Source organism: Chaetodon auriga, chromosome 5, assembly GCF_051107435.1.
Source record: "Chaetodon auriga isolate fChaAug3 chromosome 5, fChaAug3.hap1, whole genome shotgun sequence".
Classification (NCBI taxonomy): domain Eukaryota; kingdom Metazoa; phylum Chordata; class Actinopteri; order Chaetodontiformes; family Chaetodontidae; genus Chaetodon; species Chaetodon auriga.
This window is the reverse complement of record NC_135078.1, coordinates 13,916,601-13,940,740: the sequence shown is the minus strand read 5'-3', so window position 1 is coordinate 13,940,740 and position 24,140 is coordinate 13,916,601. Positions and strand designations below refer to the sequence as shown.

At 41.3% G+C, this 24,140-nt stretch overlaps 1 protein-coding gene across 1 annotated transcript in view; it reads left to right on the top strand.

Moving 5' to 3' along the window:
• Positions 1-24,140, top strand: part of LOC143320716 (transmembrane protein 132D) — a 243,897-nt gene that overhangs the window by 198,344 nt on the left and 21,413 nt on the right. Inside the window, exon 6 of the mRNA XM_076730577.1 lies at positions 2,076-2,219. Coding sequence (XP_076586692.1) covers positions 2,076-2,219 — 144 coding nt within the window. The remainder of the gene's footprint in view (positions 1-2,075; positions 2,220-24,140) is intronic.

The following is a 24,140-nucleotide window of genomic DNA, read 5'->3' as shown; positions in this document are numbered from 1 at the left end:
GTTCCTGATGTTCTTAAGTTCCAACAAAGAACTCTTTCCTCTAAACATCTCAGAGGTTCCATTTATATAACTGTGTGAAGCACAGTCCAAACAGTGGATGCAAATGAATGCAGCAGAACTTTCTTCTTTTGTATCACATTAATCATCATATGACCCTTCAGGTTTATCTTTTGACCCTTTGCAGGGGCCTGACTCCAAGGTTGGGCACCTCTGTCCATCTGAAGTGCAGAGCATTTTGGATTGAACCATTTCATGTCAAACATTGTCTGGAGACACACAGAGATACAGTCTGCACAATGCAGCACATGTATTCTTCTCCTTCTCTGCTGGCATCCTGTATCCTCAGCTGAATTCCTCAAGTGTCAAAAAGCAGACACACACACAAACCAACACACATCCCATCCAGAAACAGTGAGCCCAGCAAACTACCCTGTAATCAGGCTTGTGTGTGAGTTGGCGGTAAAAATGCCCCCTTGGAAACTCAATGCCAAATAATCAAGATTGACGCTGGCACACAGCGCTCGGAGGTGTGTGTGTGGTTTGTTTGAGCTATTTTTGTTGGAGGATCTAATCAAATGTAATCATGCTGATTACATTAATCGTGAGGTTTATAATCACCTTTTTTTCTCTCTGTCTTGCTCTAAAACTCTCCCTTGGTCTCCAGACCTCTCAACGCTCCCATTTTTTCCCGGAATTCTTCCATATTTTACCCCTCTCTCCTGCTGTCTTTCTGTTTAAATATTTTCCAGTCAATCTCACAGATTTCTAGCTTTTATACAAAAAAAAAAACGGTTGACTGTAACATTGACTTGAGGCATAATCGCCTATTTGATATGTTTGCTGATTTGCCTCCAGTTACAGCATGTGGCAGTTTGCAGAACATTAGCTGTAACATCTATTGATGTGAGATGGATCGAGTAGCACCTGCCAAGACTAAATGCTTGTGCAAGTGTTTCACCAAATGCAAGGCTTACTCGGATTTAATGAAGAGCAACATTGGTCAAAGTCATGCTTCTTGTAAAGTACGCCACACGGATGTTGATGTATCACATGGAGGGAAAGGCGGCAAATCTACCAAGCATGAGCGCGCCCAAGAGATGTCCAATGTATTTACATGATTTATCTGATATCACCTGTTTGGTGTTCCTACAACAACAACATGCTTCATGATGCTCCAGGACCATCATTGGAACTGACCAAAAACTGTTTAAGGCTGCATAAGGAGGAGGTCATGATGGATGAGTTGTGGTAGATCTACTTGTTACTTTTCAGTTTTGTCTTGCAGTTTGGTTCAGCTGAGGCAATGAAACCACTTGGTTAGGTTTAGGAAACAAAACAGTAGTTTGGGTTAAAATAGAACCTTTTTCGTGGAGTCACAAAGCTTTGACATCAAGCGTGATTGGTCAAGCAACATGTTGTTTATACTATCTCTCCACATCCATTTTCAGAATCACAGCTCTTCAACCAGTTGTCTCTGTTGCCAGTAGCCTCTCTCAAAATCACAAGTGAAGCATAATGTGTATGTGATGTGTACATGTCCCTCAAGTCATACATAAATACGGACAAAGTGCTGAATCTGTATGTCCTTTAACGTTTTCATTTATATAATGCAGGAGTGTTCAAACCATTTCACTTATTAGTATTAAACTTTACTACTTTATGCTGCTTTCATTTCTGCATATACTCAACCACCGCTTCTTTCAGGCATTAAAAATGTTAAATAATTACAACCCATTGGTCAAATGTAGTATAGTGCTTATTATATATATATATAATATATAATGATAATGGACTAAGCACCATACAGTTTGCCTCTTGTTCAACCACTTAACTCACACTGACATACGAATGGCAACAGAGCTGCTATGCAAGGCACTGGTCTGTCCAAATTGGGGTCCAGCATCTTGCCCACAGACCGCCCCAAATATCACTACCATGTAGAAAATTTTAGTAGTTACACCCGTTCAAACAAAGTCTAATAAAAGTCTCCTGTAATGTCGTGCAGACAGTAACAAAGTGAGAGTTCAAGAATGTATGTCTTTACATAAACTTTCTGTATCGTTCTCTCTCTGTAGGACACAGAGGTAGTGAACACGGCCATTCTTACAGGGCGGCGCGTCGCAGTGCCCATCAAACTGGTTACTGTAGAGACCGACGGGCAGGTGAGGGAGGTGGACGACTCGGTCACCTGCAGCTCGACAGACGTGGACGTTGTCAAGGTACGTGTTCAAAGTACACACAGAGGGAGTAGTGAGTGGGAGTTTTAATAGCACATTTCTGCGCAGTTGTATGATCTAAAACCCAACACACAAGACAATCAAAGATCTGAAGGAATATTATTCATAACTTTGCAAGCATGCTTTTATTTTTAAAAGCAGTTTTTTAACTCACATAGATACACAGTTCAATCGGAGATGACTGTTATTGGCAGGTACTGCTGCCTGCAGTGCATTTTGAGCAAAGACGGGAAAGTTTTAATTGGTGAACGTTGATATTTTGCTTGGTGATTGAACATGTGCCAAAGTAAAAAATGGGCTCAGGCAATTCACAAAATGTCTTCAGTCATAGTCCTGCCTGGTATGTGACAAATGGATTAAGAGAAGAGATGGAGAAGTAGAAGCAATGTTTAAAGAACAGAGAGGAAACGACAATGATGTGACGAGGTAAACTATTTTACACAGCAAGGAATCCACCTTGAATCATCATTGTAATCTAAGGTCTTGGAGGATTGGAGTTCTCTAATTCACTTTGTGCAACAGAGCATAATGAGACACTTATCACAGCATGCAGGCTTTATTTTATCTCACATTCTCACTTTTAATGAATGTGAAAATGGCTCAGAATTGCTGATAACTGGGGAACTTTGCACTCATTTGGCCATAAAAAAGCAATATTTGTTTCTTTTCTTAGAGCTGAAAGAGCAAATGAAGGTTGTTTACATTTGCTTCAGTGTTTCAGTTAACCACATACACTTCTGTGGTCTTGTGTGTTTCAAACTGGTTGGTTATAACTTTGTTGAGTTTATCCAGTAAATATGCTCAATTTTTGGAGACTTTGAGATCCCAGAGAAATACTGGAACACTGGATACTGCACACAGATTCAATGGAATCTGTACAACACTCTGTTCAACATGCAGCTTAACTTGCATTCTGTTTGCACTGGACACCTAAACTCTGCACATCTCACTTAAACTCATTTAAACACTTGACATTTAAACTTGCTTTGTGCTGCATTGGGCATTTTTACTTTTACTTCTGTTTGGACATTTTTACCTTTAATTCTGTTTGCACTGGACATTTGGACATTTTTACGTTTTTTTACCTTTAACTTTTAACTCCTTGTTTGTTGTGCTTTTAGATTATTTATTGCATGCCTTTTACTTAAAATTTGTGGAATATGCTGGAACTTGTGAATTTCCCTTGGGGATGAATGAAATATCTATCTATCTATCTATCTATCTATCTGTCTATCTATCTATCTATCTATCTATCAGTAAACTATTTTTTATTTTTTGACTTCGGAATCATTCCTTGCTTTTTTGCTTAATCTCCTCCTCCTCCACAAGGAGGTCAGAGGTCAGGGTCAGCTAGAGCAGCCACCATGGAACTGGCAGGAATCCAGTGTCTTTCTGAAGGACTTACGCAGGACGTTTGATCAGTGACACTTGAGTCTGGACCTGGTGGAAGGACAGTCTCAAGTGCTAAGCCACTCTGCTGCCAAAACTAACAAACTGAATTACTGTAATTATTAATAGAACAAAAAAAACCTTAAAAAAAAAAAAAAAAAAAAAAGAAAAAAAAAAGAAATAACCTTACAGAAACAAGGCAATGCCAGAGAATGAAGATTGATTCCTCTTGTGCTACGTTCGCTGTGCCCCTCAGGGCCTAAAATGAAACGCACCCTTGCTGTGACAGTTTCAATATGAAGCCAATTTCCTGGTACAAGCCGACAGGAGTGGTGCTGTTTAAGTACGATCAATAACAACACAGTGAAAATGGAAGGAACTCATTCAGATAGATGTAATGTTAGCACTCTGTGTGTGTGTGTGTGTGTGTGTGTGTGTGTGTGTGTGTGTGTGTGTGTTTGGAAGGGGAAGGAAAGTATATGAAAGGGTTGCTTGTTTGTGTGTGTGCATGTGTTTGCGGGGGGGTGTTTCCATGGCCTTGTGAGCATCCATGTGAGTGAAACAGGGACACAAGACATGAAAGTGTTTAAGTGGGGAAAAAACCCTGTCCACACAACAGGAAGATAATCAACATAAACTATTCCACAACATAAGCAGTTAAAAGCTGCATCTAGAGAAACTGACTTTGTGAATGAAATGTTTGCGTGTCTTGTAGTATGCTTATGTATGTTTGTGTTACAGCTGCAAAGTCAGACATGATTTTAAGAGTCACCAGGATCTCCAGTCATGTCTATCACTTTACTTCTGGCGCTCTCCCTGTACATTTGTGAAGTGAGGTCAGTGCTAAACTTCCAGTCAAGCTGAAACATGTTCAACTCGTGCATCTTTGCCTCGAATCCCACCCTGTAAGACCCACTTCACTTTCGGTCTGAATGCACCTCACCTAACTCAGATGCGGCGGTGGACACAAACACAGCACAACAATTCACAGGGAGCTGCTGTCGTACACGACAGGCCGATGAAAACATCCCCTGATTGATATATACGCTTTAAGCAAGGCAGTGAGAGACAGAGTTAATGAAATACCAGAGAGGCCTTTCTTAATAAGGGAAGAAGCAAGCTTTAAACAACAGCATCCATCAAATGAAGACAAATTTAGTCGCCAAATCTCTGCCGCTGATGTTTTTATTATGATGTACAGAAAGCGTCAAATGGGGAAAGCGAAATCAGCCAATTTGGATACATTTTAGGACAGCACAATACCAAATACTATGGTAGGCACTGGTATAACACAGCACAGAGGACACACTATAAACTCACCACTGTGTGAGGATAAGCTGTTTAGCAGCTTTAAAACCCTCCTTTGTCCTGATTGTGTTTGTATGTGTGGCAGAGAGTGTGTATGTGATGATTGAGTGTTTGCAAACTGTTGTTGTTTGTTGACATCTGATCTGACAGATATTCCCCCTCACACACACACACACACACACACACACACACACACACACACAAAATGAGGGAGAGAAAGAGCTTTAAGACAGACAGCTGTTTGACAATGGCACCCATGGGTTGCAGCTCCAGGTAGCTGTAGCTGTCAGTGACTCACTGACAGCTGTAAAGTACACTCCAGCGAGCCTGTGCAGCACACACTGAGGACCATCATGCCCTGAGCTCAGGCTCAAAGGCAGCACTTCCTCACAGGCTTCAAACACAATCTGTCTCTTTTGCCAGGACTGTCGGACCTGAACTACTAACTACCTAACTTATAGTACACCTGATTACTAAACTGTCCATTTAGATGCACGGTGAATGATAAAAAAAAACTTAGTCAATACCTGCCGGCTGCTGTTATTTACATCATACAGAGGCATTTTCATTTGCCCCGTTTGTGGTTAACGCAACTTTTTTCATGCAATCTTTTTAGTGGCTTTGCAGTTTGAGTGAGATTGTTGATGTGCGGTGACTCTGGCAGACTAGATTTTGACCGACAAGTCTCCACTTTGTTCATCCATGCCCCTCTGGTCAGATACATAGAAGTGTCATGTGACCTGATGCTCTTATCGGTAGCACTCTGTCTAGTTTCAATATTAATATATATAATAAAGTCATCTGAGCTTGAAAATACACTGTCTGTCCTGAGCAAGAAACTTACAGGATGATGATGATGAGAGTCTCATTTTGTCAGCTGAAGGCAGGATACACGACTTATGTTTGAAAGTCTGGAATATTGAAAGCTGCATTTTTCAGTTACATTCGGTGAAACTTTAAAAATATCCTTCTCAAGCATTTAAAATGTTCTCTCAATCTTGAATTGCAGCCACTGAACAGGGCAGCCCTTCAAAATGAGAATGTCTCAACAGAGTAACATAACACTGTAGGAGTGGCCATACCAATAATTCATAAGATACTCACCTCTGTAGTAGCTTTTGCAAGTCTTTTATAGGTTCCAGGCCGTTGCAATAATAAAAAGCATTAAACCAGCAGAGAAAATGAATGAATGAATCAAAGAACGACTTGTGCTTTCCTGCACAACTGTTTTAACTGTCACATTCTACTTTTTTATTGCAGGTTTGTTCAGAGACTGGCTCATTCTTAAACTCCTAAGAACGAAGGAGAAACTCTGGAGGGAAACAAAAATGTTTCTCTGGTTTAGCTGCTACAACTTGCAAGCGATAGTCTGAAGAAGATTAGAGTTCTCATTTGGTCTCACATCACATTCCATTAGCCAACCTTTTGTTTGATTACTCGTGGTGGATAAATGTTTGCAGGGGGAATTGCACACAGCTTTTCCCTTCCTTGCTAATAAATGTATGGATGAAATGGCGAAACCTGTCACTGGCTGTAGTGTACTGCTCTGGATTTCACACATGCAGCTCCTGTTGTTCGGTTTAGCCCATTTATCCCTGACAGCGACACAAGCAGCAACGATGTACTACATAGATAATCATTTTCCCCTCCTCTTCAGCCCCCCCCCCCCCCCATTCTCTGTCAGTGTAAACTATCTTGTTACAGTCCTCCGAGATGCTGTCATTTTGTGATGTGTGTGTGTGTGTGTGCGTGTGTGCGTGTGTGCTCTACTCTTGTTGACACAGCAGTATGCGTAGGTCAGTGGTGTCAGAGCTCGTAGGGGACGGATAGGGGACAAGCACACACATACACACAAATTAGTACCATTATCCTGACCTCACGCATCATTTCTCTGACAAAGCAAGGGGGTGAGAGGAGGGACGATGGGAGGAGTGGTGAGAAGATGACGAATGGATCGATGAGGGGAGGAGAGGAGGAAAACTGGGAAGAAGGGGAAGTAAAAAGGACATAAGGATTTACATGCAAAGCAGAGGATCGGAAAGGAGAGGGAGAGACGAAGTAGCCTAAAAGAAAGAGGGGAGAGGGAAAAGACAGGTGAATGGAAAGGCGTTTTAAAAAATCAAACATGCTCGTCACAGGACGATATCCCACCGGCTTAACATCTACATCCCTGACTAGAAACAATTGACCGTTGGCTAAGCCGGGGTTAGCCTGTTAGCTAAGCCAGTAACATTAACGGCTTTGCCCTGCCTGATTTTGGGGTTTCTACTTCTTGCACAAACTAGCTTTACTCTGTGTCTTTATTACTTATTTTCTACATCGATCCTCAGCTGAAGATGCTAACAGTTTGCTGGGACATGCAGCTTTAACCTCATTGTTTGATGAAGTTACATTATTGGTCCATCTAACCTTGTAGTTTCGTTATTGGCCACTGCTCTTTCAGAATGCATAGGGATGGACCGTCCTCATAGGTCCTCAGGTGCATATTGACCATACACAGTCCAGCTATATACCAGAGAGAGCAGAAGCTCGAGGCTTAGCGAATGGTCAGTTCACACATTCTTGAACACACAACATGGACCGTACAGACACACACACACACACACACACACACACACATTCATGCATTTAAACCCCAATGCTGTACTGTAACTACATAAGCCAGAAGCCAATACATGCTTCTGTCCTGGTTCTCCTGGTCCATGATGGACATACACACTTTCCATCATACTTGTTTCATATTATTGCTCACACACACACACACACACACACAGACACACACACACACACAGACACACACACACACAGATCATCTCACAGACACACCCAGGGGATTTGAGCAGTAATTGGTTCATGTGGAGATTCCTTTAGTGATGTCGTCAGTAATTGAATTTGACAAAGAGGAAGACAAAAAGGCCCGGACGTGATGGAGGAGGGTGTGTGTGTGTGTGTGTGTGTGCATGTGTCTATCTGAACGCATGTTTGAGGGAGATTTAGGGTGTGTGTTTCTGCATGTGTTCAGACAGATATAAAGCAGATTAAGAATTGATCTGTGTGCTATTTAATGAACCGGTCACAGAGTTTGACACGCGCCTACGTGATCCCACATGCATGCACACATACACACACACACACACACACACACACACACACACACACACACACATACATCTCTCTGTCCTTGGAAAGGCATTATGTGTACTTACTGTATATCTTTGTCAGGACTTTAGAGGATATTTGATGAGGACCTGAAGAAGTGGTTAGCTTTAGTTTACATTCCTACTTAGATTGAATTACATGGTGATTAATGTCCTGATGCTTCATAACTAATTAATTCAATCAACCTTTATTTTAAATCTTGAAAACTCAATTCCAAAGATGAGAGTCGAGAATCCAGTTAAAACAATAAATACACACAATGGTAATTAACAAGAAAACAAACAAAAAACAACACACTTAAAAACAGTTTTATTGAACACAGATGAACACACGCTGACTGTTGCACTTCTCAGACTTGCAGGCATTTACCTGCAACTTTCTCCTCCTCCTTCCTCCGCACTTTGAGTTAGAGTTTCTTATTTTGTGTCTTCAGCAGCTCAGTTAAAGTTTGGGAACGGATGAAGGGCTACACTTTGGTTAAAGGAAGTGCTTCATCATAGTTTGAGTTTAAGTGGACATCAATCAGTTGGGTGTTGGTTTCTGAAGGTTGTAAAGCTATTCTTGTCCATGGAGGTGTTAGAGCACATCACATTTAGAAACAGAGAAGGACAGTGTTCTAAGGTGGTGAGCCCATGCTGTCACTGCACTGAATATAAAAGAGGGGCAAGACTTGAGATGGAAGTGAGGGAGAGAGAGAAGCCTGAACCCTGATGGCCACCAGGGGGCAGAACGGCTATATCAATCAATCAATCGCTAAGTTTGTGATTACATTTTTTTGTTTTTTGTACCTCTATTTATTACACTTTGGGGGACACTATTGGGGGACCCCCCCATCCTCTCTCTAAGGCTCCTAACTTCCCCCTTTTGCTGCTTTTTTAACTATATGCATTTAAAGCAATCATTCTGGTCTTAATCAGCACACAAGCAACTTTGAATGTCGTCAGAGAATAAAGAAATTGATAAGCAGGTTTTTGTGACACCAAACCCCTCTGCTCCCTCGCAGGTCAACATGCTGTTACCGCCAAGTGTTGCTTGCACTGTGACGCTATTCATAACATCAAGATCAGTCTTAAAGCCACTTAAAGCCTCAGGAGCAAAACTAATCCAAACTCATTTAAACGTACTCAGGGCAATTATGTCTTTGCGTGTTTTCTCATCCATGTTCCCCCAGAATTGACAGTAAGATCTGTATATGCAGAGCACATGTTGGATGGTATGCATAATGTTCTGTGCTCTTGCAGTCAGTGTAAAGTCTATCTGTTATGTGTCCCGTTCTGTACTTACTCTTGGTCACTGTGGGAGCTGTCTGTGTACATGCATCAAAGTCACAAGGACAAGTTCCTGTAAATTTATGGCTCTTGGCAAATAAATTGATCCTTAGTGCTTTGCTATGGAGTTAAAGGTTTGGAGCTGCTGCCTGGCTGAATTAAAAAATGAATCATTTTTTGACTGTTTAAACTCCTTTCTCAGTGTATACACATGTATTTTGTAAGAACACACTCGTCCAATAACTCGGCATCCTCTTTTGCCAACAGAAAAAATGATTTCTTTTTAAAGAAGGCCATCTATTCACCATCTTTTAATCTTCTGAATGGATGTGAGTAATGGATAATTACAGTCACCTGAGGTTATTTATTTTATTCTTTATCTTCTCAGTAGTCCTGTGTAATTCTGTGGGTAGTGCAAAGCATCAACCATGGGGTGAGCAAAACAAAACAACATGCAATCATGGCATTAGGAGTTGATTTGGATAAAAGTGTCAACTAAGTGATGTAATTGCTTTTCATAAATCAGCTAATCAAGTGAATCAAGTTTGCCTTTATTAACCAATGAACCCTCTCAGCAGTCTGTCGCAACCAAACAACCCCTGATTACTGCAAGACACAGATACTGCATGATTGTGCAGTTTCAAAAACACATTTGAAATAATAATAAAGCCTGAAACGTGGGCTGTATTGATTGAAAATCTAAGGTTGTTTTCCTGTCTTTTAGAATGCCGGTTGGGAACAAGACACAGAATTACAAACAACTATTTAAGTGATGTTCATCTGAATCTGGCCTCTGACCTTCTTTTAGCTGGGGAGCTTGAATATAAAATTTCTTTACAGGCATAAATACATTTCCACAGTGATGTCAAAGCGTTTTTCATTTTTTTTCCTTTCTGAATGCTGACAGGGGAGACGACCTCAGTATGCCATAATTTGAAATTTTTTAACAAGTTGTGGTTAAAAGCAACATAATTAAAACCACAAATGAAGTTGAGGGTGTGAGTGAGGTTGACTTGAATGAATGGACTGATGAGGTGAAAATGAGTTACGAGTGATTAAGCAGAGAAGAAGAGGTCGAGGTAGGAGAGGGGAGAAACTGGGAGAGCATTCTCTCCAGGTGCCTTGGGTCGTTTGAGAGCCTAGAAAGGAAATTAAAGGTAAAGTGGATTAAAGGCGGAGGTCATAAACACACAAACACACACATGCACACAGCTGAACTCACACATTTTTCCATTTAGCAGTAACAGGCTTAGAAAATAGCCATGGATTTGAAGTGCACAACATCAGGCCAGACCATTAGCAACACCCAAAGACATATATCTGAGGGAGCTGCGACCTTCAGGGGGTCTAAAATGATTTTTAGACCTCCAGTGATTCAGTTCTTACGCCACAGAAAGAGATTTTGTTGTTAAATCAGCAAAGCCTCGAATGCTCCCCAGTGCTTCCCCATAAAATTTTCAACAGATTGCTCAGTAACAAAAATTTCCAGGAAGTGAAAATCTGCTTCACTCGAGGCCTTATAAAAAGTGGACTGCCTCAGTGTCACTACAGCATACAGTCAGAGTGCAGACGTCTGCTGTCATGCGTTTCTCTTGCATCCACCTTGCAACCGTGAGCCGTTTTTTGAGTTGTTAGTAATCTATGTGATCGGAAAAAAGGATTAGCAATTAGCAGTGTGCTATTGTGCAGTATAGGAAATATGATGGGAAAAAAATATTTTAATACACAAAAAGGTTGGTCCAAGTAGTTTTCTAATCTCTGCAGGCATTATTATGTAAAAGTGTATACAAAGGAGTTTTGTTTCTTCCTTAAAAGCATCCTCATGTCGCAGGTTTATCGACCGCATAGGCAGAAAATTCAGAATTCTGTCAGTCAGCACTCACACAGATATTTGATCAGGTTTGGTGTCGGCTTTAGCTGGAAGAGAAGGAGCATATGCAGCGGGGTTACGACTATATTTAACAGAACGGCATTTTCACAAGATATAATCATAGATGGTGCTCTCATACAGTGCCTTATATATAAGATCTACATGGACAAGCTGAACTGGTCTCAACATCAGATTGTATTGATAACAAAAGTCTGCAGCAAAGAGGCTGCTGTGGAATAAGCAGATTTCTATGAAGCTTAATTAAGAGCGTCTTAATATTATTTGTCCTTTGTTGGGTCTGGGTCTGTAATGCTAATGTTGCCAAAAGGAGATCTACCTTTGTGCTGCCTCACTAAATGTAGCATAAAAATCCTGTTTGTCACTTCAGCCATTCAAATCTGGAGTGAATAGATCTTATCCTAAGCAGGATAAGAAATTGGTTTGATCAGGCGCTAATAATGTCTAAACGGACATTAAATGAGAGTTATCTCATGTGTGAGACAGAGAATGAAATATTATGGGTGAGGGGGAGAAATAAGCGTGTGTGCATGTATGTGTGGCAGAGGGTGAATTACGGCCGAGGGGCTATGCTGTGCCCCGTGTCACACTCGTCCCCTCACCTCCATAAAATATACTGGCCTCAATCAATAACTAATTAGCTGCTAATTACCATGCTAAAATACGCCGCTACAATCGCATAAACACACAAACATCCCACATATTGATAACTTAAGTAGGGTGATGCCATGTGTTACACCTCCAAACACAACTGCATGCACTGGCCATAATTCACGGCAATCACTTTCTGAAGGTCAAAAGGTAATGGAGACAGTTTGACTACAAATTCACACAAAAAAGTGTAAATTCTGCACATATACACCTGAGGTTGCACAGATAACGTGCAGCCTGGCTCTCACCTGGCTGTCCCTTTTTTCTCTAGAGCCTGTTTCTTAGTTGTTCTAAGATTGTTTAAAGTGAGGCAAAGCTTTTTTTTTCTGTATCATTAATTTGCTGTGGCCCATTTGGTCGAGCAGCTCCCTGAACTTTAAGCTGAGGTGGAGGCATTGTGTTTCACTCTGGTCAGCAGGTGGGGGTGCTGCAGCTGCCACAGCCCCCCTCTGCCGCACTCATGCTCCCCTCTGTCCACCCACCTCTTCCCCTCTCTCTCACCCTTACATTTGGGCAGTTGTTGCCATGCATTCATTTTGCATTTCCTGGGGGAGCCATGTTGTTTCCTGCCGGTGCATTAGTGCCCCATCACTGGCACACATGGACGGCTCAGACAGCACTGCTGCTAGCTGTCCTTCAGGTGTGTGTGTGTGGGGTGTGTGTGTGTGTGTGTGTACGGGTATGTCCTGCCCTGAGCTTGACCTGTCTTGGTAATGTTGCAGTTTTATTTGTAAAGGAAGTCCAGTATGTTTTGATTTTAAACTCCTTTACCTTCAAGACAGTTTAGTGCAACTGAAAACAAGATTAAGATTTATGAATTAAAGTTCTGCACAGGCCTGAAGTCTTGACCCTGCTCGTCCCAGATGAAGTGATTTCTGCTTCAGTCCAACAGAAGCTGGCCTGTACCGAACAGGCCCGAGTCTGGCCTGAAGCCCAAAGCCAATATTTCAGCATGAAAACACACACTTTCTTTCAATGTACACACAGACATGCTGGTACTCTGTTCACAGTTATAAATCCACCCTGATGAAGCAACAAGTGAGCAAACTGTTAGCTCTTACTGGCCAGCAGTCACAGCAACCATTTGCTTAATTGATCAAAACTAGCCACTCACAGTCTTGATGTGAAAAAACACCAAAAAGTCCCAAAATCTTAACATGACTAAACTATCAAAGAACAGCCTGAGAAACTGGCAACTTTTCGAAGTTCATATTTTTCTGTCCAAACCCAACCTGAGCCCACAGAACGGAAATGTCCATCAAGCCTGCAGGTTCCTCTCTGCTGTAACAGGACGTTATGAAAAAGAGCCACCACGTCTTCTTCACATGTGGTTATATAATATGAAAGTTACATATTTGCACGTGTATTCAATGCTAAAACTGTGGTGGTTAATTCATTTTGGGTAAAACTGGGTAAAAGCCCCAGGGTTTAGCTGCTTTTAGAGCTGTGCTGTAGCGAACGTCTATGGCAAACACGAGTGACACTTTACATTTCCGGAAGCATCACTGCATATATTTTACAAGTGAACGAATCCTAAAAGAAAAGACTACTTGGAATCCATTTAGGGATCTATTGTCTGTCATCTACTGCTAACTTTTACAGATGTACTCATATCTAGTACTTTATATACACTGTGTGTGTGCGCGCATGTATTAGTCATGTTGTAGGGACATTTATCTGTTTACACAGTCACACTGGGGACTTGCCTTCCTTTTGGGGACAAAACACAAGTTCCCTTAATATAAATCATTAAATTTTACGGTGAGCACTTCGGTAAAGGTTAGAGTAAGGTCTCCAAAAGTCTCCAAAAAATGAATGTAAGTGTATGTTGCACTGCTGAGTATCTTCTGGCCCATACATGTATTCATGCCTGGACCCACAAACACACACACACACACACATACACACACATAAACTGACAAAGAAGACATGCAAAGTTTTAAGTAAACCTGTCAGAGAAACAGAGCAAAAGAGAGTGATGATGTGAGATGATGAAAAACAGTGAAAGAGCATTAATTCGCTTGGCTTTGTGATATAGATACAGAGCTGGAAAATGAAAGAAACGCGCTGAGAGAAAAGAGTGTTTACATGCTGTAGGAAAATGAGACATGAGGCCACACATCATGAAACACAAGTCTGATATGTATTTCAAGATGCTTACGCGTATGGCTCTTCATCAATAAAACATCAGCGTGCTCATTTAGAGAGACAATCTGCTGGGTAGTGCTCCCTCCTCCTCTCCGCTCAGTAAAACATCAGACCGTTGATAGTTGCCGACCGCTTATCCAGTTCAGTTTAAGGTTAAAGGAAAAGCAGAGCGTCCAAGATGTCCTTTTCTCCCACCCGTGTCCTCCAGCTCCTCTTGGGGGATCCTGAGGCCGTCTCATGCTGGATGTATAATCTCCCCAGTGTGTTGTGGGTCTGCCCCGGGGTCTCCTCCCAGTTGGACGTGCCTAGAATAGCTCCACAGGGAGGCATCCAGGAGGCATCCTGATCAGATGCCTGAACAGTTTGATGCTGTCTCTAAGTCAGTCCCTAAATTGCCTCACTCTCTAGCCATTTCTCTCCCTGCCCTTCTTTCTCATGTTTACCACGTCCCCTTTTGCACTCAGCCTATTTAAAAGTTGAGAAGTGAAAACACAGAGGAGGAAAGAAACAGAGAAAGAGCAAGCGAGAGAGATTGTCTCGATCAACTGCAGTATTGCTGCTTTTCCCTCTGCACCGCTCTCTTGTTAGCAGCCAGACTTTGGCATCCACTGCAGGGCTATTAACATTAGAAAGGCCAGGCTGTTGAACCACTTTCACAGAGGTCGAGCGTCTGGCCTATTCAGCATTACACCGCTAGTGTTTACATCCACTAAAACCTCACTCACTTAGTGTTATGAAACTATATCGTGTAAAATTGAGCAGGCAAAAACGGGCACAGTACCAGCAGGTAATCACCAGTGTGATTAGCTCCATTTTGAACAGATAACAAGCTGAAAAGACTCTTGTTTGATGAAGTAATGCCTGGATTACTTAACTGTCTGATGGTCTCACATGGTCAGGTTAGATTGAATGTGTTATTCAACAGATTTTCTTTTTTTTCTAGTAACAATGTAAGGTTAATCTTTGTATAGGTGACAGTTTGGCAGCCAGCAGAAGTTTTGGACCCATCTCTGTTTCTTGAACATCTATAGCATCTTCCCTTCAGTAATGACATGAAATCAACATTTCCAATGCACACAGACAAGAAAAGCAGCTGTTTCATCCATTTAAACTGCATGTTCCAAACTAGAGCCACGACAGTCAGCAGGTTTCATGGTTTCATGGTTTCATGTAGTAAATGGATACAAAAAAGTTGATGTTGAAGTGGTTCAAAACATGCTAACTGAACAACTGCTGTACTGTGGCTCCTCTCCGATTCATGTGCTGGTTTGTTTGGGCAGTCAAACTGTACAAAGAATGAGGGGCTGACCTGGTTACTACTGAAAAGTATAACAACCTTAGCTGAATATTGTAATTTTCTCCTACCAACATTTCCACAGTTTTATTACAGCTATTTGTAAAATCAGGCAGGTCCAGCCCTTTACCGGACACTCTGCAGAGCATATCTTTTACAATGTATAAACTTACCTAATTTAATTCTTCTGTGTAACTTCTGCGATAGAAAATTTGTTAGCGCTAATGCGGGACAGAGGAAAGAATGCATGAATTGTGCTGCAGTGACTGTTGTAGCCTTATTTAAATATGAATTTAATAGAGTGTCAGAAATAAGCAAAAAGACCAACTCCAACAGCAAATACGAACACTTAAGAAGCACCCCTTTCACACACACACACACACACACACACACACACACCTAGGCCACAATAGGGCCATACAAATGGACATATTGGGGCCAGTGTTGACTTATATCCCTATGCTAATAAGCATACTAATTCACACAGGGCTGGCAACTTTCTAGAAAAAAATATAAATCATCACTACCCTCCAATACACACATACAAAGACACACATGCACAGAAATATGAGCCCACATTGAGAAAACCCTCCTGCCTTTTCCTAAAGCCCTGTAGGCCTCCCTGACAGCGACAGGAGAGTCAAAGAGACTCGACGAGAGAAAGTCTTTGAAGTGAAGCGAGATATTATAAACTACTTTTCCATTGTCTTATTGGAGAGAGACAGTAGAGAGGATAGGAAAAGACGTTGACAGGCCTGCGCAAGAATTATGGAGTTTAATGTAACAGAGAAAACAGCCAGATTAAACCTGTGTTGGCCATTTGATCTGAATGGGTGAAGTTAAGATAAGAAACGATAAGATAATATCATTAATCTCCTGTACGGAAAATTAGGGTGTTACAGGCTGCAGCAATAGTATCAGGAATATGAAAGGAGACACTGAAGGGAATAAAAAAAAAAAAAAAAAAAATCAACTATAGATACTGTACATAATATACAGAAAAGGGTGGGGTCATTAAAAAATAATATTGCTAAAGGAAAAAAAGTATATGCATATAAAAATTGAAATACAAAAATATGTAATATTGAATTGCGATGTAACATTGCACAAGATGTTGCATGGGTGTAATAGCAAGAAGTTGAAAATCACACAGTAGTGCAAACAGTATGTATGTAAACACAGTGCTACACTGAACAATGCTAGACCACAGTTGGAACGAAGGACCTGCGGTTGCGATCCTTCTTACAGAGTGGCTGCAGCAGTCTGCTGCTGAAGGTGCTGCTAAGGGCCCCCGCCGTCTCATACAGGGGGTGGGATGGGCTGTCAATGATTGATGTCAGCTTGGCGAACATCCTTCTCTCACCCACCTCCCCGGTTTTGTCCAGAGGGCAGTCCAGGACAGAGACAGCTCTCCTGACTGGTTTGTTCAGTCTTTTTCTGTCCCCCTCAAAGCTCCCACAGCCCCAGCAGACCACTGTCTAGAAAATTGCAGATGCCACCACAGAGTCATAAAATGTTTTTAACAGTGTCCTACATACTTCAAAGGACCTCAGTCTTCTTCACAGGCGGAGACGACTTTGGCCCTTCCTGCACAGGACATCTGTGTTGTTAGTCCAGTTGATCAGCTGGAGACCGCCAATTAGTTTATTTCTAGTCATTTTACCACTCTTACAAAATAAATGCCACCCTTTCTTCTCATTAATGTGGGGTTGTGTTGCTGTTAGAGTGACATGAAATTTGTATTCCTCATATTCCTCCTCAAGAGGACAGATGTGGAGATGAAAACTGGCGGCAGGAGAGTGTACATCTATTTCTTATATCGGTGGTTAAATACCAGAAACACAAATTCAGCAAGTGATTCCAATTATTATTATTATTCTTATTATCATAGTAATTTCATTCAAGAAGAAGAAGAAGAATTGGGGGGAGACATTTCCCTTTATTTGTCACACACATGCGAACACTGCACACGAGGTGAAATTTGACTTCCGCCTTTAACCCATCCTGGTCGTCCCTCCTCCGCGGCACACACGCAGCGAGAATCGAACCTGGGACCTTCTTGCTGTGAGGCGACAGTGTTGCCACCGTGCCACCGTGCCACCACGTGCTATTAAGTGTAGCATTATATATTTTCTGTCATTCTGTCTGTCTAGGTCATTATCCACCTCTCCTCTCAATGATATCTCTTTTTGTCTCCTTCTCTCCGTCTCTACAGAAATGTTTCCATCCTGGATGTAATGAATTACAGACTTATCAAATACCAGTGAGAGGTGTTGCTGAAATCTTACATGGCATGCTTTCATGAAATCTAATGATTAGTTCTGAGCATGTTACTGTTCTGACACAAACTTGATAACAGCTAAATTAACTGTGTGCTGAAAAACTGAGCCATTTTTTGAGCCAAGCCTGCCAACCTCATGTCATTATAAGACTGTCCTCTTGAGAAAAACAACAGCATCAGTTTCAGGAAGTGCCCCGAAACGACAAGTTTATGTTCGAGCAACAAAACCCTCGAGCAGCTGTAGTAATTTATGAGTTGAGGAAAGGAGGACAACAAAACATATGACTTTAATGCTCGAGACAGCTGTTTGTTTGCCCTTTCGAACTGACAGTCCATAACCACGACCTTAACCAACTGTTTATTATTGGAACCATGACACAAAGGTCCCCTCACCTTGAGAGAGTGTGGATTTTAACCAAAACCACAATGTTTCCCTTTACACAACCACGTAATTGTGCCCAAACCTAACCGAACTTTAACCATAGCGTGGCTTTACCATGAAACAATTTATTCTTCACACTTAAATGTGTTGTCTGTCATTGAAAAACAAAACAGTAAACATACTGGCGCTTGCACTCCGACCAAGATTCAAACCCTCCATAAAGACACGTGCTCATTATTTATTTACCAAGTGTGTTTGCATTGCTGTTTCATACTGAATTTATGTACCAACGCCAGGACTTTAACTCCTAAGACTAACCAAGATTTTGCCAGCTCCATCCAACTTTTCTGATTCCAAAAATAAAAATCCCACCCAATAAAATGAAAAGCCATCATTTATGTAACATCAGCTCCCATTTCTTCATTCGTCCTCCTCTCTGTCTTTGTACCCCTTTATCCTGCTCTCTCTTTCTGTATCTTTCATGTCACCTTCTGGCTGCTTTCTCTCTTTAATTTCTCATAACTCTTTTTCTATATTTCTCCATTCATCTCTTCTCTCTCTCTCTCTCTCTCTCTCTCTCTCTCTCTCTCTCTCCCTCTTGATTAGACAGTTTTATTGTGGAGAAAAGCAGAGTGCAAATGGCCATTAGAGAACATTTCACTCATGCTTTTTCCAAATTCAAAATGACAGGCCTAGTGATATGCTGCTAAACTGTGTATGTGTTTGTGTGTGTGAGTGTGTGTGTGTGTGTGTGTGTGTGTGTGTGTGTGTCTCCATGAGCTGTCTATTATCCAAGCCAAATCAGAATAATATATGGGGCTCCAGGCTGCTAATGGGTGCCTGAGTGAGTGTTTGTGTGTGTGTGTGTGTGTGTGTGTGTGTGTGTGTGTACACGCACACACACATGCAGAAAACAAAACCACACACCTAAATGACAGCCATATGAAACTATGTGCAGAGGCGATTGGTCTGGTGTGGGCTTTCTTAAATGACGGACAGGTGGGAAGTCTAATCCCATCAGAGAGTTGGTTAGTTTGTCCCTCAGGGCCCGCCCCTGTCTACCAAGTGGGCCCTGATTGGATGATATGATTCTTAAAGTCAGATGGATTGGATTGCCTGAGGCAGAGAACAAGTGGAATGGGCAGAGAGAGAAGGAGGGAGAGTGTGAAACACACAGAGAAAAAGATTGCAAGATGAAATCTGAGAGTGAGAGAGATGGATGGATTGTGTTGCAGGGAGAAAATATACATCTGAGAGAGACTAATAGGGAAAATCCGACACAGTAGGAGATAGACGGAAGACAGAGAGAGAAGTAACTGTAAATTCAGATAAATCACTTAGCTTGAAGGGAGATGAATATGGATTTAAATAAATGACTGAGCTTGGGGATATCGCCGGTAAATGGGGGTGAGTGGGTGGTTGAGTTTTGGTACTTTTGAGTAGGTTTTTGAGGAAGTGAAGGGGGAGTCAAGTGGAAGGGGGGGTGAAATATGCTAAAAGCTCATTCCATAGCCTGAGTATTAGTTTATGCAGCACCACAGACCATGAAAAAGAAAAGCTCCCAGACTTTTTCTCTCTTTTTTTTTTCACTGTTTTGTTTTTCATTCTCTGGGTAGGTTTTAGGTTGCCAAAGAACACACAGTTAACATTTAAGTCTTTCACAAGATGCCACAAAGGTGCACCATGCTGCAACTCATTAAAAACTGTGATCCAGACCTCTTCCCTCCAACTTCCTGTCTCACTGTCCTGTGTGCCAAGGTACTGCTTCGAGCTCTGACTTGACAGAAAAAAAAACTCTCACCTACTGTGAGCTGAGCACAGCTTTGATAATAGTTACAAGAAGTGAAGCCATTAAAACCCTGCCGATATCAGTTTGTTAGAGATTCATCGCACCTAAGAAATGCTGATGAATTTTAATAGAATAAAATTGCACACACTGTGTGTTAGCTGATGTTGGGACAAGTGTTTGTCTGGTGAGTGAAGCATCAAGCTGCCAATGATGGTAACATGACGCAATGTTAGCTGGTGGTGTTAGCCAGCATGATGTTAGCTGGTAATACTAGCTTGTGATGTTATAGATAGAGCTGTATATAACTTGCATCAGAGGTCTGTGTGAACTGAATGGGTGCAGTTAAAGAGAGGGGTGGATCTGTGAAGCTGGGACGCCCTGTTGAGCTTCTCAGTGCTGTGGGCCCAACGAATTATGGAGAAGATGCCCATCTGATGACACCATAGATTTATCTGCATTCTAACAATTTCATATTGACACCATGATCTTTTTAAGGTCGAGGGTCATAATTTCTGCTTGGAAAAGTTTATGATACCAGAGAAGTTAGTAGTTCTAAGACTAGTGGAACATTTCTGGCGGCTGGTCCATTGCATTCAGATGAGGCTGACCGAGCCTGTGAGACCAACCAAAGTCGGTCAGCCTAAGCAGACGCAATGTAGATATAAAGGCAGGTCAAGCCTCAGTGTATCTGCTCTTTGCTTGGATGAGAGGAGGATTCAAAAGCAGTTTAAAGTTGCAGGACATTAGGTCAGGGTTAGAGACTAATGTTTGCTTACTCAGTGGTCAAATACTCACTGGTCAATAGGTCAAAACATAGGAATACTGACCATTTGTGTTGATAACTTCACATCTGACAACAACAACAACAAGGTTCCTCTGGGGGACAGCACTAGGTGGTTTGACAAGCACACCATAAGAAGTGAGATTGTTACAAGGGCTGTATGTTCATGCACATCATATCGAAGCATGGCCATCAATTAACCTCTACGCAAAAGGCAAGAATAAAACATGTCATTTTCTCTGAAACAAGCCCGAGGTCTGCAGGTCAGAGGTCCTTGCATGCATAATATCCTCTTTTATCTGCAGGCCGATCATTAGAAGTCATAGTATGCTCCACTTGTGGTAGCCACTTGAGAGAATTCAAATGTGGCTTATCAAGATTACTAAAAATGCTAACAAAGGCACCTGAACATGATGTTGCAACAGTCGAGGATGTTTCTTATAGAGCAATACTGAATACAAAACAGCTTTAAAACCATGTGTGTGTTTTTCCTCACATAGCATCTCTATGCACTCGTGTGTGTGTGTGTGTGTGTGTGTGTGTGTGTGTGTGTCTGCTTTTGAAGTCATAAAAATGTGAACAGGATTCAGCCACTATTTTCTATCAAAACATGATCTAAACAGTGGAGCCTTCTGTCTGTTTTTGCCTGAATTGCTGCTGAGGAGTTAGGAAAGTTTTCAGAAAATGTCTGTGGAGGTTTGTACAATTGTTGTGCTGTTGCTTGTGGTATTTGATGAAGGTGAAGACAGTTTTTCTGGCCTCTGTGTTTTCAACAAGTCCTATCTGCTGAGATCCACACTTTTACTTTCTCTCTGCTACTTTTTCTCCCTGCGTTTCCTTTGCTCCTCTTTTACCTCTCTCTGTCTCTTCAATTTCTTTCTCGCTTTGCCTTCCCTCTCGTTCCCACTCTGGTTTGTCCTGCTCTCTCCCTCTCGCTCTCTTTCTCTCTGTCTTTCCCAGAAACAGAGAGATTAAATCCATTCTTCAGTGTCCTCAAACCTCCAACTCAGCTGTTTACTTGCAAAAACACCAATACGCTACAATCTATGTGTGTGTTTGTGTCTTATACTGTGTGTCTGTGTGATAGCAGCCCTCCACGCTTCTTCATATTTCTGATCCATATTTCTCTCTTCTTTCCAATTATCAAAAACAAACAGTAACAGCAGAGCAGGTAGTAATGACAGTTCATTTAAATAATAATAACCAACTCTAATCCTTCCATTTTAGGCTATTAAATAGTCAGCACTCAAATGTTCGTTCCAAGGCGTTGAACTTTCCTCATGTTTAAATTTTAAGGGTAAATTTGTGTTTATTATTTTAGAGGATTCATGAGGCTTGTTGTAACCGCGATGATATAAAGCTTTTTGAAGTCACAACCTTCATGTGAAGTTTGTGTCCCGCTGTCTCCAAACTGAATGTGACTGGTCTCTCATATTTAGAAGTTGTTTCAGGCTCCATGGGGAAAATCTAATGTCAACATTGTTATTGTAAAAGTTTCTGTTTTATTCTTCTCTGTTGCTCTTCGGGGGCCATTAAAATTTAATCCAATACCCTGTGTGGCAGAAACAGAGCAAACGTCTAACGCATGAAGCAATCTATCCTGAAAACTTAGTCCACTGAAATCAAGGTGGTTTTTTTTTGTTTTCAGAAAGAGAGAGATTGCCACTTATGAATGCATTTCAGATGAGAAGATTGATAGCGCGAGAGCTAGGAGCCATTTAGCCTAGCTTAGTAAAACGGCTAACTAATCATTGTTACACTTCAGTTTTTGTACAAATCAACCAGACGAGATATAAAGTGTTAATTAGTGATCTTTGGGGGTACTGATAAGTGGATTCTCTTACCTTTGGGCAGAACCAGGCTAGTTGTTTCCCCCTGTTTAGAGTCTTTGTGCTAAGCTAAGCTAAGCTAACTGACAAACAGATATGTGAGTGCCATCAGTGTTCTTATCTGCCAGGAAGCAAATCAGTTGATTCCCCACAATGTCAAATGAAGTACATTTTGTTGCCAACACTTCTGTACATTAACTTATACTGGACATTTATTTTCAACTGAGTATTTTTATAGTGCAGTATTTCTACTTTTACATAAGTAGAGCATGTGAATCCTTCTTCCATCGCTGGTCCCCAGCTGTGTGTATGTTTGTGCTGTGTGTCTGTGTTTGCTAGGATTCATGCATTAATTCTTTTTGTGTGTGTCGCCATTTCCACATCATGTGTCTGGCAGCTCTCATGAGTCTATTTTGGCACTTTGCTCCACAGCTCTGTGCCATGTGGACACACACACACACACACACACACACACACACACACACACACACACACAAATAATACAGCAAAGAGAATCTATGAGGAGTTAAAAGAGAATTTAAATGTAACAAAAAAGAGGAGGGGGAAAGGAAATGAGAATGAAAAATGAGGCAGATAATGACACTAAACAAAAAGCTGCGAGAACAGAAAAATGGAAAAGATGTTTATGCATTTTCTGTCTCTACACAAGTTGAAAAGGTGGGTGATTGAAGCAACTTATAACGCCAACATTTTTAACCTTTAACAAGGCCCTTATACAGTTAACAACTCAGCTGAAGCTGCTGTCAGGCGTGTAATTCGTTTCCCCAATGCTATTGTTTTTAACTTACTTTTAATTGTAATGACTGATTTATGACCACTTGGGGCAACAGAAACGAGCTGTGATCACCATGCTGACATATTATCACCTCTGAAGTTTTAATGGAAAGCATGTTAAACAGGTGCTTATTAACACATTAAGCAGATACAAATCAACATTAGCATTCTTTTGGAGTCTTGTTTCTGTCCACCTGATGAATGTAATTCTTTCTGTCATTGTTTTTAGTCTCAATAAACCCCTGAACAAAATATCTTATACAGCTGAACACCTCATAATTTTCATCAACTATTGGCCAACTTTGTCTGGTGTTCGGTGGTGAGGAAGTAGTGCAGATTATGGTGGATTTTTATAGCTTTTTCACCAAGACAGCTGTCTGCTGCAGCCAAAAATGACGATGAGGTCCGTGAATACAAAACCAAACAGAAGCAAAAAAAAAAAAGAAAGAAAGCTAAAAAACAAATGAAAGTAGACGTGGATCATTGCAAAACAAGACAGGGTATGCTATTTACGTTCACCTGTCTTGTGTGACACTGTTATCATTGATTTAACAAGTGTTTGTCGTGTTGCTCGTAGCTATTACTTTAAATCATATCATAGATTTAAAACAATAGCTAATGTTACACCATCTCCACCATTATCAGACTCCGCCCCTCCTGATTGCAGATAGTTAACAAGCCATTTTTTGGGGCGTTTTTCGGTCAATTTCTTGCATTTTTCATCCTTATGAAGAACACCTTTTGGTACTTAATGAAAGCTGCTCATAGTTTCTTGGTTTGATCGGTCTGAGCAACGGTAAATGATGCAAAACACTGGCATTTTGAGTGTGTGTTATAGTCCTCATGCGTAGAAAATCATTTCTGGCTCTTCATCTGCAGTTCGCGCCACAACAAAGCGACAGTGACATCATCTGCAAACAACCTACTCAGAGTTCATCCCT